The sequence below is a fragment of the Leucopleurus acutus genome (genome assembly GCF_964270905.1).
Source record: "Leucopleurus acutus genome assembly, chromosome: 14".
NCBI lineage: Eukaryota > Metazoa > Chordata > Mammalia > Artiodactyla > Delphinidae > Leucopleurus > Leucopleurus acutus.
The window spans coordinates 78,468,538-78,486,089 of record NC_139156.1 but is presented as its reverse complement, the minus strand read 5'-3'; the positions used below and the strand labels follow the sequence as shown (position 1 = coordinate 78,486,089).

The window sequence follows — 17,552 nt, the reverse complement described above, 5'->3', positions numbered from 1 at the left end:
CCCTGACCAGGGCTCGAACCCGTGTCCCCTGCATTGACAGGCAGGTTCTTAACCACTGCGCCACCAGGGAAGCCCTTTTTTTTATATATAAAGAGATGCACTGACTTCCTCTCTGGTGCTTTGATTGTGGTAGCATCCCTGTGTCCTCCCATTGGGCAGCACCCCCAGCCCCAGCACAGGCAGCTTCGTATCCAAGAGAATGAGAAACAAGTAACAGGACAGAGCACGGCTCGCAAAGGTGGCCTCACCCAGGCCTGGGTGCAGGAGACAGGACCACATTGCCCGCCCAGAAACCAAAAACAAGACACCTCTGAAAGAAGAAACATTAAGGCCCCACTTTTCTTTGTTGTCAAATAAGTGCCATTTCTTTTTCATGCTTTTTATTTTATGGGAGGAGCTAGCATGAGGTTGAGCCCAGGCTGGTTTACCCAGTGGGAGTTGTAGGTCCTGCTGGTCCAGGTGGTGCTGCCTCTGGCTGTGGCCACCCTCTGGGAGAGGGGCCTCCCTGCAGTGTTTCTAAGCTTTTTTTTTGCTTTTTTTTTTTTTTTAAGACCCTTGCTTCTTTTTGATAAATACAGAATTTCATTCCCTACTTCTCTCTCATTATAACCACGGATATATTTGCACAATTTTTAGAGCCTGTCACATAATGATAACTTTAAACAACCAATAATACATGTTTATCATGATATGTTACATTTTAAGACCCCCATGTTGCTCATTCTTAACCAGAGCAAATGCCTTAATTAACAGAGATGGCCTCTTTTAAGAGTGTCTTCCTATTTGGCCTTGCCTAAATATATTCTTAATTGTTTGTGGTCTTCATATCTAATTTGTTCGCTGTGTTTGTGGCCTTACTCTTATTTCTCATGCTTCTTGCATGTTGGCTGTTTGGCTGCTTGTTAACAATTACAAATAAAATAAGGGGGAGAAACTCAAGCAATTGAATGCTCTATCATAGCTCCCATAAGTAATTTGGAATGGTTTTAAGTGTTGCCCTTAAAATTTAAGTAATAATTTTATATTATTATTATTCTCGGTTATCCTCAATGCATATTTCTTTACACAGTTGAGAGAGGAACCACAGAATTTAAAGATGTGCTCATCTTACTGTTATTAGTCTCCCTTTCCTTTTTACCTTTTCTAAAATAACAAACATGTTTGTGCAGTTCTTAAAGTACAAAAAATAAAAACAGGGCTTCCCTGGTAGCGCAGTGGTTAAAAATCCGCCTGCCAATGCAGGGGACACGGGTTTGAGCCCTGGTCAGGGAAGATCCCACATGCCGCAGAGCAACTAAGCCTGTGCACCACAGCTACTGAGCCTGCACTCTAGAGCCCGTGAGCCACAACTACTGAGCCTGCGTGCCGCAACTACTGAAGCCTGCGCGCCTAGAGCCCGTGCTTTGCAATAAGAGGAACCACCGTAATGAGAAGCCTGCTCACCACAACGAAGAGTAGCCTCCGCTCACTGCAACTATAGAAAGCCCGCGTGCAGCAACGAAGACCCAACACAGCAAAAAATAAATAAATAAATTTATTTTAAAAAAATAAAAAAAATAAAAATAGTATGCACAGTTATGCAAACCCTAAGTTCTTGAAAGCAAGTAGGTATAGAGCTAGTACGTATGAATTAGAGAAGAGGGAAAAATGTACACCCTAAAGATAACCACGGAGAGATTAGCGTTGATGTCTCCATTGTGTATCAGTAGACGGTTCCTAGGTTTTTGTTTTTGAAATCTTTCTGTTCTTTAATAGTTGCATTTTGAAGGGCCATGGCCTTTTCACTTTGTATTCAAGGCTGTGCACATTGCTGGTGTATTTTGGTTGGTTTTGGTTACCTGGTTATAATAATAAGCACAGAATCTCAATCCATCTCAATTAGTGAAGTGTGTGTATGTAGAAAGCTGCTCTTAAGAACTGGACAGGCTTTCATTAGGTGATAGGGAGCTTCTTACCCACTGAAATGACACTCAGATCACAACTGTATGCATCTTCTTTATTCAGTAAAAGAAACAGTAACATTCAATAAGGACAAGCTAATATCACTTAAGAGAAAAAAACAAGTCATAAACAACCATTGCCTTCATTTAGAGTTGGAAGAAGAAATAAACTTAAGCTTCAGGGAAATGGATTTGGATGGATAGGAGGGAGTTTCCTAAAAGCCTCACCTTGGACCATTTTTGAAGGAGAAGTCTCCTGAAGAGGTCTTTAAACCTCCCTGAGTCTTGCTTTCATCTTAACTAAAAGGGTGATTACATTTTGTCCAGGATTCAAACTTTTTACCCCCAGAGATAACAGGTTAACCATCTAGTCGAGAATCTGCTTGAATGGTAAGTTCAAGTTACTTCACGTCACCAAGATCCCGTTAGGATGTACAGACGGGGCTGGAGAGGAAGAGGGACTACGGAGTGAGAAATCATTTTGTTCCTGCTGTCACACGAATGGCATAAGATGAGTTGGAATCTTTGTCAGAAGAGGAAGGACTCTGTCCTGCCAGGCCGCTCCTCCTGGACGTGGTGCCCCATCCAGCCCTGTGCCCTTTGAGGGCAGCCGAGGACACGAAGGGGTGCAAGCTGATCCCTCCCTCCCTCCCTCCCGCATGACTCATTTGATGTTCCCATCCCCGTGGCTTCAGCACAGCCCGTGGGACTGTCCTCCAGGTCAGATACTTGGCTTCATTTACAGGTACATCACCACTTAAAAATAATGCACTCCGGAGGCCTGGCCAAGAAAACAAAGGGAGAATAGAGTTAGCCTACAGTGTCGAGAAGACAGCGTTTCTCTCTGTTTAGAAATCTGCTGACCACCAAGAGTTTTACTAATTCTTCTCATGATGTAAGGGAATAGTGATCATGTTTGTGATGGTGATGATGAACAAAACCCTGAAATATCCTGCCAGTTCCCCATCAGATCTTTTTTTTTTTTTTTAAATTATCATCTGTTTATTTTGAGCCCATGTCCACTTTTCTTCACGTCATCTGGGAAAGTCAATCTTTATTTTCCCTTCTGATAGTGAACTGGACTATCACGATGCTGTGAACATCAATGATCGGTGCCAGAAAATCTGTGACCAGTGGGACAGGCTGGGAACGCTCACTCAGAAGAGGAGAGAGGCCCTGGAGGTGAGTCTCCAAGCCACCTGTTGGCACGAAATCTTTTAATAGGGGCTCTTTCAGTAAGTCACTGTTACTTTGTTTTTCTGTGGTATGGTGTGTATAAATCGAAACAGATTATCTAGGGAAGGGAGCTTCTACAGAGAACATGAAAAGTAGGAGAAAGAGGGAAATGGAAAGTTGGTAGTTTTGTACTGTAATTTATCCATACGGCAGTGACGCATCCTTTTGAATTAAAGAAACAAAAGTCCAGTAGTAGTAATGAGATAACGGTATAAACTCATTTTGTGTGAAGTAGTAATGGCAGATAATTCCCCCAGAGTCCTTATCTGAGAGTAAATTGAGCCATGAATGAGTCAGGAAATCAGGAGGAACGGAAGTTGAGATGTGCAAAGGGAAAATGGCAACACATGTTGAAGTAGGGAAAAATGGATATGAAACAGAATCAGGATGAATTTGGCCTTCTTCAAGTATAAGGCTTGGAGAAACAGCTGGTTTTTAGCTGAACCTCATCGTCTCTCACCACGGAAGACTCAGACGACGTGACAGAAAGAAGCAGTTAGCAGTTTTCTGAGTCTTTTCACCCTGACTCTGATGAAACTTTTAACACATGTGATACCAAGCTTCCTGGATGCCAGCCAGCGGTTAACATATCCACCTAAAGAAAAAGGCTGAGAGAAAGGAAGGACCAGGCATATAACGGAGACAGCTCAAATATTTTAGAACAGGAGGAAAAATGAATCTAATTATGGAAGACTTGAAGATACCAGACGCTTCCGTGCCAGCTCCCCGCCCTGTCTGCCATAGGAAGCGCGTCGTGCCATTCTTGGTGGCTTAAAGCCTTGTGCTTTCATGTGCTCAGAAAGGCAAAGAGGGTCTCTGTGTGAAATCCTGAATGAGGATTTAAGAATATGGAACTGTAGTTCCTTCCGTCTTCTCTAGGCGACTTTTGGGAAAGGCACACTGTTGATTATAAAATGAGGAAGATACCGTGAATTTCCTGTGCACCAGCACGGTTGGGGAATCAGGTCCTATAACTTACAAAGTACTGCTTTAGCTGAAATCAAGTGCCTCTATACCCTATGTGGATTCTCAGTTTTCAAAAGAGTAGCATGTGGAGGAGTATTTTAAGTACTTTCAGAACAGTGTGACTCTGGATGTTGTTAAATCCATCTCTGATGCACAAGGCACTTCGGAGACCTGCAGGGCTCAGCCTCATCATTTGAACATCAGTTCATCTTTTGTATACACAAGCTAATGATGACAGGATTGCGACCATCAAAACGTCAGATAGGGTTTCCCTGGTGGCGCAGTGGTTGAGAATCTGCCTGCCAATGCAGGGGACACGGGTTTGAGCCCTGGTCTGGGAAGATCCCACATGCCGCAGAGCAACTGGGCCCGTGAGCCACAATTACTGAGCCTGCGCGTCTGGAGCCTGTGCTCCGCAAAAAGAGAGGCCGCGATAATGAGAGGCCTGCGTACCGCGATGAAGAGTGGCCCACGCTTGCCACAACTAGAGAAAGCCCTCGCACAGAAACGAAGACCCAACACAGCCAAAAATAAATAAATAAATACATTAAAAAGAAAAAAGTCAGATAATAGTTTACTGCTCTGGAGTGCATCTTTACATGTTCAGAGAATTTTTATGATTTAACCTATGATAACACTGGTTTCTATTTGATCTCCAGAGAACTGAGAAATTGCTGGAAACCATCGATCAGCTTCACCTGGAGTTTGCCAAGAGAGCTGCTCCTTTCAACAACTGGATGGAAGGCGCCATGGAGGATCTGCAAGACATGTTTATTGTCCACAGCATTGAGGAAATCCAGGTAACTGAAGCCAGCTCTGTGCTCTCACTGTACCAGAAATGAATCGTAATTTTAAAAACTTAGAGTTCTCTTTTTGGTTTTGTTTCATTTTTTACCTTAAAAAAAAATGTGGTTAGAAAACCCATATTACCCTTTGGCCTTTAGCTTAAAAATGTGTATACCACTCTTTAATGCAACTAAATTAACATCAGCCAGATAGTGGTGACTACATCTAAAAGGGTCTGTTCTTTAAAATGGAATGTGGAATCATACGAGCAAGACAGACATATGCTCTTGGGGTTAGTCACAGCAAGTTATGAGTTTATTGGCTGCTGAGTTAACTACTTTGCAAATGTTTGCATATTACCCCTCGTTAAGACCTATAGGGTTTTGCCGGATCATAAAGCATAAGAAGCCACCAATCAGTACCCTCTGCTTCCCACCATCCGAAATGTTCTGCTTTTGATTTTTGCTGGAGCTTCAGATTGTAAATAAGACCTCTAAGTGATCGAGTTAGGGAGGAGTGTTCCTCTCCAATAGCCAGGACCCAATATATTAGAGACCATTGTATACTGAATTTGACGTATAATGGAATATAGAGAAAATACTTCTAGATTCTCTTTTTTCTGTAAAATAGGTCATCGAAAAGAATCCAGATGTAAAGGAAATACTGAAGGTTGGGATTTGAACCCATATCTCCCTGCCAAGGACCATTCTAGGTTTGCAGCGGGGTGTAAGAGGCAAGAAATTTGTTGAACATTGCCTTTGTCTTCTGAAAGAGGCTGTGATGGTGTTTCTTGCATAGACTCTTAAGCAGAGGTTGGCAACCTAAAACCATTTATTTTTGGAAAAAGTGAGATGTCTAAGTATGCCTTGGAAGCCATACTTGATGCATGAAGTAGTTTCTCTGTTTAGTGAAAGGTGTGCTAGCAGCTGATCTGTCGTAGCATCTGAACTGAGTGTTGGCTTCGCCCTGGAAGGTGGTCCACGTGGCACCTTCCTACAGCTGAGTATAAAGGGCTGCTGTCTTATACTTTAGGGTCCAAGGGTATAGGGTTGTTAAGTGGAGGTTTTATAAAGCCTGAGGGGAAGGAGTTGGTTTCTGTGGCCTTTTCTTTTGGAGAAAGGGATGTACTTCCTGGTGATCTTTAGGTATAAAGGCAGCAAATGTGAGGTTCTTTTCTTGGGCTATAGGTAAACTTGGTCATTAGAAAGGGCAGCTAATTTAAATTCTTTTTTTTAAGTGTTACTGGGACACAGCCACACATTTTTTTTTTTTTTTTTTTTTTTTGGCCACGTTGGGTCTTCGTTGCTGTGCGTGGGCTTTCTCTAGTTGCGGCAAGCGGGGGCTGTTCTTTGTTGTGGTGCACGGGCTTCTCATTGCGGTGGCTTCTCTTGTTGCGGAGCACAGCCTCTAGGTGTACAGGCTTCAGTAGTTGTGGCACGCAGGCTCAGTAGTTGTGGCTCACGGGCTCTAGAGCACAGGCTCAGTAGTTGTGGCGCACAGGCTTAGTTGCTCCGCAGCATGTGGGATCTTCCCGGACCAGGGCTCGAACCCATGTCCCCTGCATTGGCAGGCAGATTCTTAACCACTGCCCCACCAGGGAAGCCCTGATTTAAGTTCTGTATGTCAGTGGCGAGTAAGACCTAAACAATAGCTGGGGATCATATAAGATGAAATCAAACATAATTTTTTAAAAAGAAAACAATTATTTTTTGAAGACTTTGGATTAATAGCCACCAAGGAGTCATCAGGAGATCTTTTTTTCCCTTTTCGAGGAACTTGACTTTTGTGCACCAGGTAGCTTTTCTAAAGACATCCAGAATTTGTCTTCCACTGGAGATTCCCGCAGTTATAAAGTCGTTTATACGCATGCTGAAGGGAACAGCAAGCCTGTAAAATTCACACTGAAGTAAGTCGGGTTTTCTCCGCTCTGTCTCTGGCTTAGAGCTTGATCACCGCCCACGAGCAGTTCAAGGCCACGCTGCCCGAGGCCGACGGCGAGCGGCAGTCCATCCTGGCCATCCAGAACGAGGTGGAGAAGGTGATCCAGAGCTACAGCATCAGGATCAGCTCGAGCAACCCCTATAGCACTGTCACCGTGGACGAGATCCGGTCCAAGTGGGACAAGGTGGGTGACTGAGGGGGGAGGGGGCGAGGCTAACGTTCTCGAAGCCGAGGTGGAGGGAAGAGGTGAAGCCCTGGGGGTTGTCTTCATAGACATGTTAAAAGAGAAACTGAGGCATAGTAACAATTTTAAGTGTTTGAGCAAAAATTGATTCGAATTGGGCAGCATCCAGTCTAGCTGGCAGAAAGGGACTCCAAGGAGCTGAACAAAATGAAAGGCTTTTATAGGCAGAAGGGAGTAGGAACAGGGAAGTTATCTGGCCAAAAAAAGGCAGATTGGTTATTGCAGAGTTACTTTCCTTTAGGGGAGGGAAGGGGTCCACCCAGATGACTGATTGACTAAGATTCCGTTTCTGGGAGAGTGGAAACTGTAATTAAGTTAAATCTTGGTCTGGTGGAGTGGGATTTAGCACTCGACTCTATTTTGGGCTTGTTTTTAACAGATGAAATATGTTATACTCTTAAATCCATTCAGCAGCTTCTGTGATTTGTAAGGAAAGAAAGTAGAAATGATTGTCCTTAAGGAAAACCTTATCAATGTTGGCAAACTCAGTACAGGTTATGATGCTAATACCATAAAGGAAACTATTTTTAAAACCCCAACTGAAAATTTGATGGTATCAGCTTGCCGCTAGTACTTCACTAAAGAATTTTTAGAATATGGGATAGACATGTCCCAAGTGTGTGTGAATTTTAAATGCGGGAAAATTACTTAGAAAACTGTATCTGGGGAACCAAAGGACTTCCTGCTAATTTGCTGCCTCTTATATTTGGGGAAACCGTACAGACTTAATTATAGTCCAATGGGATCATTTGAGCCTTTTTGTCTCATTCTTAAGAAAGATTTATTTTCTTGTTTAAATTGAGGCACGATCATCTTAGTATGCTACTACCTAGTCTTTAAGAAATCCACCACGTGCATTTGAGGTGGCTTGCTATAAAAACACACATTCAGCAATCGTTAGTTATAAACGATGCAAAGAGGAAAAAAAAAACAGGTATGGGAAAGAGAGTGTTCATCTGAGAGACCATAATTAGTTATTGTGTTTGATCTTAAAATTAGCTCTGTTCTTCTGACAGCCAGAGTGAAGAGGGAAACGTGTTGAGCTAAGTAGTTTCCTTGAAAAAAATAGGGAAATGTGTCATTTCTTAAAGTGAGACAAACTTTTCTCTTGTCACTAAGTTATAAAGCAGAATTTGCCAGAGGGAGTTTTGTAAAAGGTACATTGAATAATAATGTCTTTAGCAGCAGTTTTGCCAACACACAGAAAAGCCTTCTTGAAGTAGCTCTTTTGTCTGCGGATTCAAAAAGAACTGAGACATAGCATTAAAGTGTAAATCACAGGGTACAAGTGGAATGGAAAAGATGTAGGCAGGGTAGGATACTTTCCTGTGGTCCAACATCATATAGGACTAAGCTCCTGAAACTGGCAGGGGTTCTCAACTGTTTTTGTGTCTTGGATCACTTGGTAGTCAGGGAAGCCCGTGGATACCTTCTGATAATAATAGGTGTAAATTCATAAAAAATACTTAAGGTTACAAAGGAAATAAATTACATTAAAAATAGTTATTAAAGGGCTTCCCTGGTGGCGCAGTGGTTGAGAGTCTGCCTGCCGATGCAGGGGACACGGGTTTGTGCCCCGGTCCGGGAAGATCCCACATGCCGTGGAACAGCTGGGCCCGTGAGCCATGGCCACTGAGCCTGTGCATCCGGAGCCTGTGCTCCGTAACGGGAGAGGCCACAACAGTGAGAGGCCTGTGTACTGCAAAAAAAAAAAAAAAAAAAAAAGTAAAATATATTTTATATATATATGTGTAACTGAATCACTTTGCTGTACACCTGAAATTAACACAACACTGTAAATCAATGGTACTTGGATAAAAAATAAATTTTAATGAAGGCTATATATATATATATATATATATATATATATTTAAAGTTGGGATATAGTAATGTATGTGCTTCTTTACTACCACATTTTAAACCATGATCTAATAGCAGGTCTAATAATTGTGAGTAGTGATGAGTGTATATGATATTTTGAGAGGCAGGCAGTAACTAATGTATATGAGAATGTCTGTGATTTCTATTGTGATAGTCACAGTGGATTTGGTGCCCGCATTCATAATCAAAGGAAATGCTCATTTTCCATTAGGGGTGGTGAAAATAAGGATGCCACTTTTCCTTCATTCAAGTTCACAAATTCTCTGCACCCTGGACCCAGCTCTCCGTAGGGTTAGTACTGCAGGCCAAGAGCCCCTGGCTAGAGGAACGGTCAGTGTCCCTCTTGCAGACTTAGCCCGTCTTTCTTCAGGCAGTGGAGGCACTGGGGGGCAGTCGAGGCTAGACTGAGCTCTTCCTTTAGTCCCTAAAGTAGGGACCCCACTCCCCTTCCCCTCCCTACCTCTCCTCCCCTCCCCCCCACTCTCCCTCCCTCTCTCTCTGCTCCCACCCCTGCCCTTCAGCCACCACCACCGATCTTGGTCCCTCCTCCTAGACCACAGCTGGCCTCTAACCCCTGTTGCCCTTGAACCCTGGCAGGTGAAGCAGCTCGTGCCCATCCGGGACCAGTCGCTGCAGGAGGAGCTGGCGCGCCAGCATGCCAACGAGCGTCTGCGGCGCCAGTTCGCTGCACAGGCCAATGCCATTGGGCCCTGGATCCAGAACAAGATGGAGGTGGGTTAGTGACCTTCAGAGGGAGCCTGTCACAGCCTCCAAATCGGTCCCTGAGCTGACACGACGACCTGTCTCCACTCAGTGCCATGAGAGCACCATCCAGGTCTCCGTGGGCCTTACTCTTGATGGCCCCTAAGCTCTTGCAGCCTGGGCGCCCATGAGCGTCAGTGCGGGGCGGGGGGCAGGGAGGGCACCTGTGCACCAAAGTTGAGGCTGTTCTTGCTGCCATCCATTCATCCTGTCCTTAAGAATGGTGACGGGGCTCTTTCTCAGTTTTCAGCCTCTGCAGGACCTAGAGTTTTAAACCGTCCGTCCCTAATGAGTCACAAATACTTGGCATTTTCAGAACATTCAGGGAAAAGTAATCTTTGAATGACACTGATTGCTGGGTTCATTTTATCACCAAGAACAGCCAAGAGACATTTATTGGCCTATTTATTCTTCTCCCAGCCTCCCTTTTGGTGATAAAATGTTAACTTTTTTCTTAAGAGGAGGACATCTAAAAATCTAGGAAATTCTTTTGACCAGTGATGAAGCATCCAGTGGTCTGAAATCTCCCTGGCAGCTGCATTCGTGCAGACCATCCCCTGGCCTCCTGCAGAAGAGGCAGCTCCAGCCTGGGGAGGCTTCTGTGTTCACTGGAAGAGGCCTAAATGGCTCCTTTCTTACCCGTCTTGCTTTGCTTTTATGGATCTTGGTGGGTTTGTTTTGTTTTTTCCCCATTCTCTAGACAGACTAGAAATAGAGCTTCCTTCATGCTGCAGTACTATCCTGTTTCCCACTTTCTCTGAAAAAGCAAGTGTCTCTAGCTGCCGCCTGATGCCGGCGTGGCATTGGAAGCAGAAGCAGGAAGGCCCCCGTAGTAACCTGAAAGGCCGGCTCACCTTGTTTTCTTCTCCTGTTCATGCCTCCACCAGGAGATTGCCCGGAGCTCCATCCAGATCACGGGAGCCCTGGAGGACCAGATGAATCAGCTGAAGCAGTACGAGCACAACATCATCAACTACAAGAACAACATCGACAAGCTGGAAGGTGACCATCAGCTCATCCAGGAGGCCCTGGTCTTCGACAACAAGCACACTAATTACACCATGGAGGTACAGCCACTGCACAGGCCTGCGGTGCTCTGGTTTCTGGTTGTGACCACTTCACCTTCTCAGGGTGTTTTCCTCCCACATTGGTCTCCATCTGTTCCTGTTTTGTTCTATAAGTAGGAAAGGGATCATTAAACCTTTCCTGTTACTATATGTGAAAAAGCTTTGTGAACTAGATCAAGCGCTACATAGTTGTTAATTATCATCACCATCCTCAACAACTTTATCATCATCATTATCACAACAATGAACCGAAATTGGACTATTACGTTTTGGCCAGTTTGACCCAATTTGACCTTGCAAATTGGCCAGTGGGTATAATCCAGGACCCATCCTGCTATTTGGTAAACGCTAACGACAAATAATACACTGTACATTGTATATTTTATCTTCACAGTTGTCACTGCTAGAACCCTGGTCTCACTTCTGAGTATTTCCCACTATAGAATCTTGAAAAAAGTGGAAAAGTAGAATTAAAAAAAAAAAAAAGCATAAGGAAGCCCTACTTATCTCCCTTTGGGTTGACTCAGCTCGGTGCTTTGTGACCGCCTGGAGGGGTGGGATAGGGAGGGTGGGAGGGAGGGAGACGCAAGAGGGAAGAGATATGGGAACATATGTATATGTATAACTGATTCACCTTGTTATAAAGCAGAAACTAACACACCATTGTAAAGCAATTATACTCTAATAAAGGTGTAAAAAAAAAAAAATGAAAATGAGGAGGCAAGATTGACCTGCTGGGAGGACCTGGAGCTGATCGTTTGATGTTTCCCTCGGCAGCACATTCGTGTGGGCTGGGAGCTGCTGCTGACGACCATTGCCAGAACCATCAACGAAGTGGAGACCCAGATCCTGATGAGAGATGCGAAGGGCATCACCCAGGAGCAGATGAATGAGTTCAGAGCCTCCTTCAACCACTTCGACAGGGTACCTCACTCCCTCTAGTTATTTGAAAGGCACCACTGGGGACATCAAAAGATGTATTTGAAATAATATTCATGCTATTATTTTACGTTTTAATGTCCTTAAAGGTTATGGGGAAACAGGACGATTAAGGCCAAAGGAAAAGAGCCTCTGACATGAAGTGTGCTAAGCTCTGATGTCGCTGAAGGTGACACAAAGTCTGGGTTTGTGGGCTGTTTTATACAGAGCACTTAACAAATGCCTTTGCAGTTGGGATCAACACTAGATTTGTTCTAAGTGAAAGTGTATCCTTACCAAAATGTGGTTTAGGGATTTAGGACATTTTCTAAATACTTAAATACAAAGCTGTAATGAACTTTTCCCAATTAACTATTTAGGTGAAGCCCCTGATGAAGATTAGCCTATTCTTTTGCCATAAAATTTCAGTTTCTTTTTTAATGAACAAAATTGATTCATGGAATGTTGAAGGAAAATGCACCAACAAAATGGTGATCATAAAAAAGTTAAGTGCAGCTCTTAAAATATTATCTAGTATTTTGATTTGAATACAATTGAGTAAAACCAGTTCTTCACAAGAAAATGCCCAGTTTGCTTATCATCTAGTTAAAAGTGACTCCTAAGGCCACATTCCATTCCTTAAAAGATCCGTAACAAAGTAAGTATATTTCATTACTTTGCTTGGGATATTCAGCCATATTCAGGCCTATCAAAGAGTTCAGAAAGTAGACTTCTGATCAGGGAGCTGAGGCATAAATAAGAATTATACACAGAGTTGGACATTAAAGTTAGCTTGGCTTCAGCACAACTGTACTGTACAAAACATGCTGTAACACTGACCTGACTTCCTTCAGGTTGAGTCATTTTCCTCCTGTGGAGGGAAATAATTGATCATCGTCCCTAAACACATCCACCCGGGCTTATGCGAAGACAGCCCTCAATCGTTTGGGCCACCTCATAGGAAAAAAAACCCAAATTTATTTGAATCTAGGATAACGAGACTGTCTTTTGCAACAAAAGTTCAAAGGCAGACAATGCAGAACCTGCCAAGTTTAATAGTTTAAATTAAGGATTTTTGTGTCTTGGAGGGACATGGGCCTGAGAGTAGCTGCGGGGTAACTTTCCAGTGTGAGTCCTAGCCATGTTTTAATCTTTGGGGGAATTTTACAAGTGAGGACTGCCTGGGGCCACGAGAGCGTGAGGATTTCTCAGAACACTTAGAGTGTGTTCAGCCATCGGTGGGTGGCAGTGGGCAGCTCCTGACGAGGTCATTTTCACTGGCACTGGGTAGTCCTTCCTGCTTTCTTGAATGTGTGGTCTCCTTTCATTCTTGACTGCTGTTTACCCTCCTTTCCTCCTTTTTCCTTTTTAAGAAATTATTTTCTAACATCCCTATGTCAGGTCTGTCCTTCCTCTAAGTCAGTGATGACATTTACAAATTATTTGGCAAATCTCAAAGTGTCCCTTCTTGTATTGGATTTTGTTCCCTGGTCAAGTAGAGTTTTTTATTTTGCCTCTAACTCTCAACTTCTTTTTATTTATTTATTTATTTATTTATTTATATAATTTATTTATTTGGCTGCTTTGGGTCTTTGTTGCTGCGTGCGGGCTTTCTCTAGTTCTGGCGAGCGGGGTCTACTCTTCATTGCAGTGCGCAAGCTTCTCACTGCGGTGGCTTCTCTTGTTGCGGAGCACGGGCTCTGGGCACGTGGGCTTCAGTAGTTGTGGCTCGTGGGCTCTGGAGCGCAGGGTCAGTAGTTGTGGCGCACGGGCTTAGTTGCTCCGCGGCATGTGGGATCTTCCCTGCCCAGGGCTCGAACCTGTGTCCCCTGCATTGGCAGGCGGATTCTTAACCACTGCTCCACCAGGGAAGCCCTCAACTTCTTTGTATTTGTCGGCAGAGGAAGAATGGCCTGATGGATCATGAGGATTTCAGAGCCTGCCTGATCTCCATGGGTTATGATTTGGTAAGACAGAAGTTGAAAATTTTACTACCATGTGATATTCTATTGAGCTTAGATTTGTATTATAGGAGACAACTGCCTTAAACTATGGCAGCTCATTTGGGGTTCGTTGACTTACATTGTCTAGGGTAACATTTTTGAAGGTTTGCCTGGTACCATATAAAAATAACTTCACAGAGCCAGAACATATATTTTCATTCAGTCATCGGTCAGCTGGTTTTTTCCTAGTGAAGGAAGAGAACATAAACTTTCCTGATGATTTTTAAACAGCTTTAAGTGAGAGATAATTCACATACCATACAATTCACCCATTGAGAGTATACACTTCAGTGTCTTTTCTTGCTGATTTTAAAGTATTTTTTCCTCTAGTATTTTAGAAGATAAAAAGTTTTTAGTAAAAATCAGCTAAGAAATCTTACATTTCCCTGTGGGCTGTGAGTGTGCCCTTATACCCTCACTTCTCTATTACCTGCTGATATGTAATGTTGAACATGAGCTGCTTTGATTCCTCTCAGAACTGTCAGATAAGCATCATGAGAACCCTTTTCTGACCTGCCTTCTCTTTTGCAGTATTATTCTTCTCAACTGTAGTCTGAGAAAAGGCCTAACCCTCTTTGAATTCCTCTTCCATAACTATATTAAGTCCCAACGGCAACATGGGTTAGAGAGAGGAAGGAATTCTGACATTCAGGAGCTTCTGGGTTGATGCTACAGCAACGTTTAAAAATCATTTGACGGCAGTAAACTTAAGTCACCCATAAGGGGAATCTGTTCCAAAAGTGGAAGGGAAGTGCAGGGACTATGTAAGTTTTCAAGCAGAAAGGAACTTGCATGCCAACAGGTAAAAGCAGGAGAACGGCACTGCTGAGAGTTGTCGGTTGAAGTAAATGTTTCTTTGCAACCTTGCCTCAGGGTGAAGCTGAGTTTGCCCGCATCATGACCCTGGTGGATCCCAACGGGCAGGGCACCGTCACCTTCCAATCCTTCATTGACTTCATGACCAGAGAGACGGCCGACACCGACACCGCCGAGCAGGTCATCGCCTCCTTCCGAATCCTGGCTTCCGACAAGGTCTGCATGGACATGTTTTCTTCTGCTTTTGTGACAGCCCACTGCTTCATTCTAATCAAAAAGGAAACAGCATTGCAAATAATAACCATTTTGATGTATTGCATTTTGTATCACAACAGCACTGAATTCAGAAATCACGTAAATATAACAGTGATGCCCCCAGAACAGGTTAAACACAGACATTCTGTCCTGGCATTTGTGCTTGTCCTTATGGGGAGTTTTATAGAAGGAACCGAGAGTATATATTTTGCAGTTTTTTTGTGTGTTTTTCTGGTTCGACCCTACTTCACATTCTGGGTTGGTAGATATGACTCTGAAAGAAGGAACAATGCAATTCAGATGTTATAAAACTGAGAACCTTCTCTCAAGGATCAATGACCCTGACACTGTGCCCCGCCCCTGGAGCAAAGTTAAATAGAGCCATTCATTCATTTAAAAAATTGGCTACTTTTTCATTATCTGAAGCCTAGAAATTAAGTAGGAGTTTAATTGCAAATACAGAATTTTCAAATCTCTTTCCCAAAACAATATAAAAACATCTCAGTATGTATAAACTCAATTTGGGCTATGATTCCTTTACCCTGTGTTGTAGCTGAGAGGGAAAGGAAGTTAGGATTCTAAAACACATCAGCATGGGACTTGCCCTGCAGTCTACTGGTTAAGACTCCACCTTCCAGTGCACGGGGCGTGGGTTTGATCCCTGGTTAGGGAACTAAGATCCTACATGCTGTGCAGTACAGCCAAAAAAAAAAGAAACGCATCAACATGGCCATGTTTATTACCTTAAAAAACCCTTATCAGACAAGATAAACTATGTTTAAAATAATTACGTTTGTTTTAAAATGAATCCTTTATCATGGGGATAGGGGTGGAGGGGAGGAAGTCCAACTGATGTAGGAGATAATAAACCAAGGCTTATTTAACTCCCCAAAAAACCCTACTATAAATTATAATATGATATTTGCTATTTATCTTGACCAGCCACCTTTTTTTTTTAAATAAATTTACTTATTTATTTACTTTTGGCTGTGTTGGGTCTTCGTTGCTGTGTGTGGGCTTTCTCTAGCTGCGGTGAGCGGGGGCTACTCTTGGCTTCTCTTGTTGTGGACCACGGGCTCTAGGCGGGCAGGCTTCAGTATTTGTCATACGCGAGCTCAGTAGTTGTGGCTCGTGGGCTCTAGAGCGCAGGTTCAGTAGTTGTCGCGCACAGGCTTAGTTGCTCCACAGCATGTGGGATCTTCCCGGACCAGGGCTAGAACCTGTGTTCCCTTCGTTGGCAGGCGGATTCTTTTTTTTTTTTTTGCGGTACGCGGGCCTCTCACTGTTGTGGCCTCTCCTGTTGCGGAGCACAGGCTCCGGACGCGCAGGTGAAGCGGCCATGGCTCACGGGCCCAGCCGCTCTGCGGCATGTGGGATCCTCCCGGACCGGGGCACAAACCTGTATCCCCTGCATCGGCAGGCAGAGTCTCAACCACTGTGCCACCAGGGAAGCCCTGCCAATCTGTTTTATGAGAATTACCCTATTTCTTCTTAGATATTTGACATGAAAAAGAAAAAAAAAAAAAAAGACTCCATTGTTCAATGTCAGTTTTGTTTTGTTTTAGAAAGAGCTTTTCTCCAGTGGTAACATGCTGCTAGCTTTTAATAAACTGTGTAGGAAAGTGACTCCATTTCCTAAAAGCGCACATCACATTATTTAAAAAAAACAACCACATTGATAATTTCAAATTAAATAATCCAGCGTTTTCATCAGCATATGATGTAAACCAGCCTACCCTTAATCTTTCTGGTATGAAATTTCCCTCATAGTATTTTTCACTTGCATTATGGCTCAGTTCAAGAAGTACTGATGGTACTGCTCCCTTTGCCTTCATGGAGTATATTAAATTTCCTGCTGGCTAGATGATGAATTACAAGTAAAACTCAGCCTTTTGTTGGTTGTCCAGTACTGTGCACATTAGACACCCTGCCTTTAGTCCTTTTTATTTTTAATTTATTTCCTTTAATTTTTATTTCATATTGGAGTATAGTTGATTAACAATGTTGTATTAATTTCAAGTGTACAGCAAAGTGATTCAGTTAGTCCTTTTTTAAAATTACACAAATGTATTTAAGCAGTGTGTTTAAACCATTTATGTTCCTGTGTTTTCTGCAGTTGATTTTGCAAACACACGTGTATTTTTTTTCCAGCCGTACATCCTGGCGGAGGAGCTGCGCCGAGAACTGCCTCCTGACCAGGCCCAGTACTGCATCAAGAGGATGCCCGCCTACTCGGGCCCAGGAAGCGTGCCTGGCGCCCTGGATTACGCCGCCTTCTCCTCCGCGCTGTACGGGGAGAGCGATCTGTGAGGCCGGGGTTCTGTAATCGCTGGTCCCAGCAGGACGCAATAAAAGCTCGTTATAGTTTGTTTCTTGGAAACTTTGACAAGCTTTATTCAGTTAAGAGAGAGAAAACTTTTTTTGCAGCTCAGTTATTGCCAGCAATGTAATATGGCTGAGGTTTTTCCAGTAGATGACATAGCGTACTTAACAAATAAGTTTATTTCTGAGATTCTAGCCAAATGCAATGACATATCAGGGTTTTTGTTGGTTTCTTTGATAAAGCAAAGCAAATTACTTGAGTAGTGTGAAATTAGGAAGACCCAGGGACAGAAGAAATGTACAAAATGGGAAAATTCCAAAATACCCAAGATTCAAGAGCAGAAAAATAATAGTAAATGTTTGATACTTTAAAAAATATTCTTCATATATATAATATGCTTATATGGTTATCCGT

General features: G+C 43.2%; 1 protein-coding gene across 2 annotated transcripts in view; it reads left to right on the top strand.

Annotated features, from left to right (window-relative positions):
* ACTN2 (actinin alpha 2) overlaps positions 1 to 17,125 on the top strand; it is a gene marked incomplete at both ends in the record, with an annotated part of 76,989 nt that extends 59,864 nt beyond the window's left edge. The window contains 9 exons of one of the 2 annotated variants that reach the window (XM_082854638.1): positions 3,014 to 3,122; positions 4,802 to 4,942; positions 6,871 to 7,053; positions 9,592 to 9,726; positions 10,644 to 10,823; positions 11,601 to 11,747; positions 13,643 to 13,708; positions 14,618 to 14,776; positions 16,967 to 17,125. In XM_082854638.1, coding sequence (XP_082710764.1) covers positions 3,014 to 3,122; positions 4,802 to 4,942; positions 6,871 to 7,053; positions 9,592 to 9,726; positions 10,644 to 10,823; positions 11,601 to 11,747; positions 13,643 to 13,708; positions 14,618 to 14,776; positions 16,967 to 17,125 — 1,279 coding nt within the window. The remainder of the gene's footprint in view (positions 1 to 3,013; positions 3,123 to 4,801; positions 4,943 to 6,870; positions 7,054 to 9,591; positions 9,727 to 10,643; positions 10,824 to 11,600; positions 11,748 to 13,642; positions 13,709 to 14,617; positions 14,777 to 16,966) is intronic. The other variant, XM_082854637.1, reaches the window with a different exon arrangement.
* Between the last annotated feature and the right edge of the window lie 427 nt (positions 17,126 to 17,552).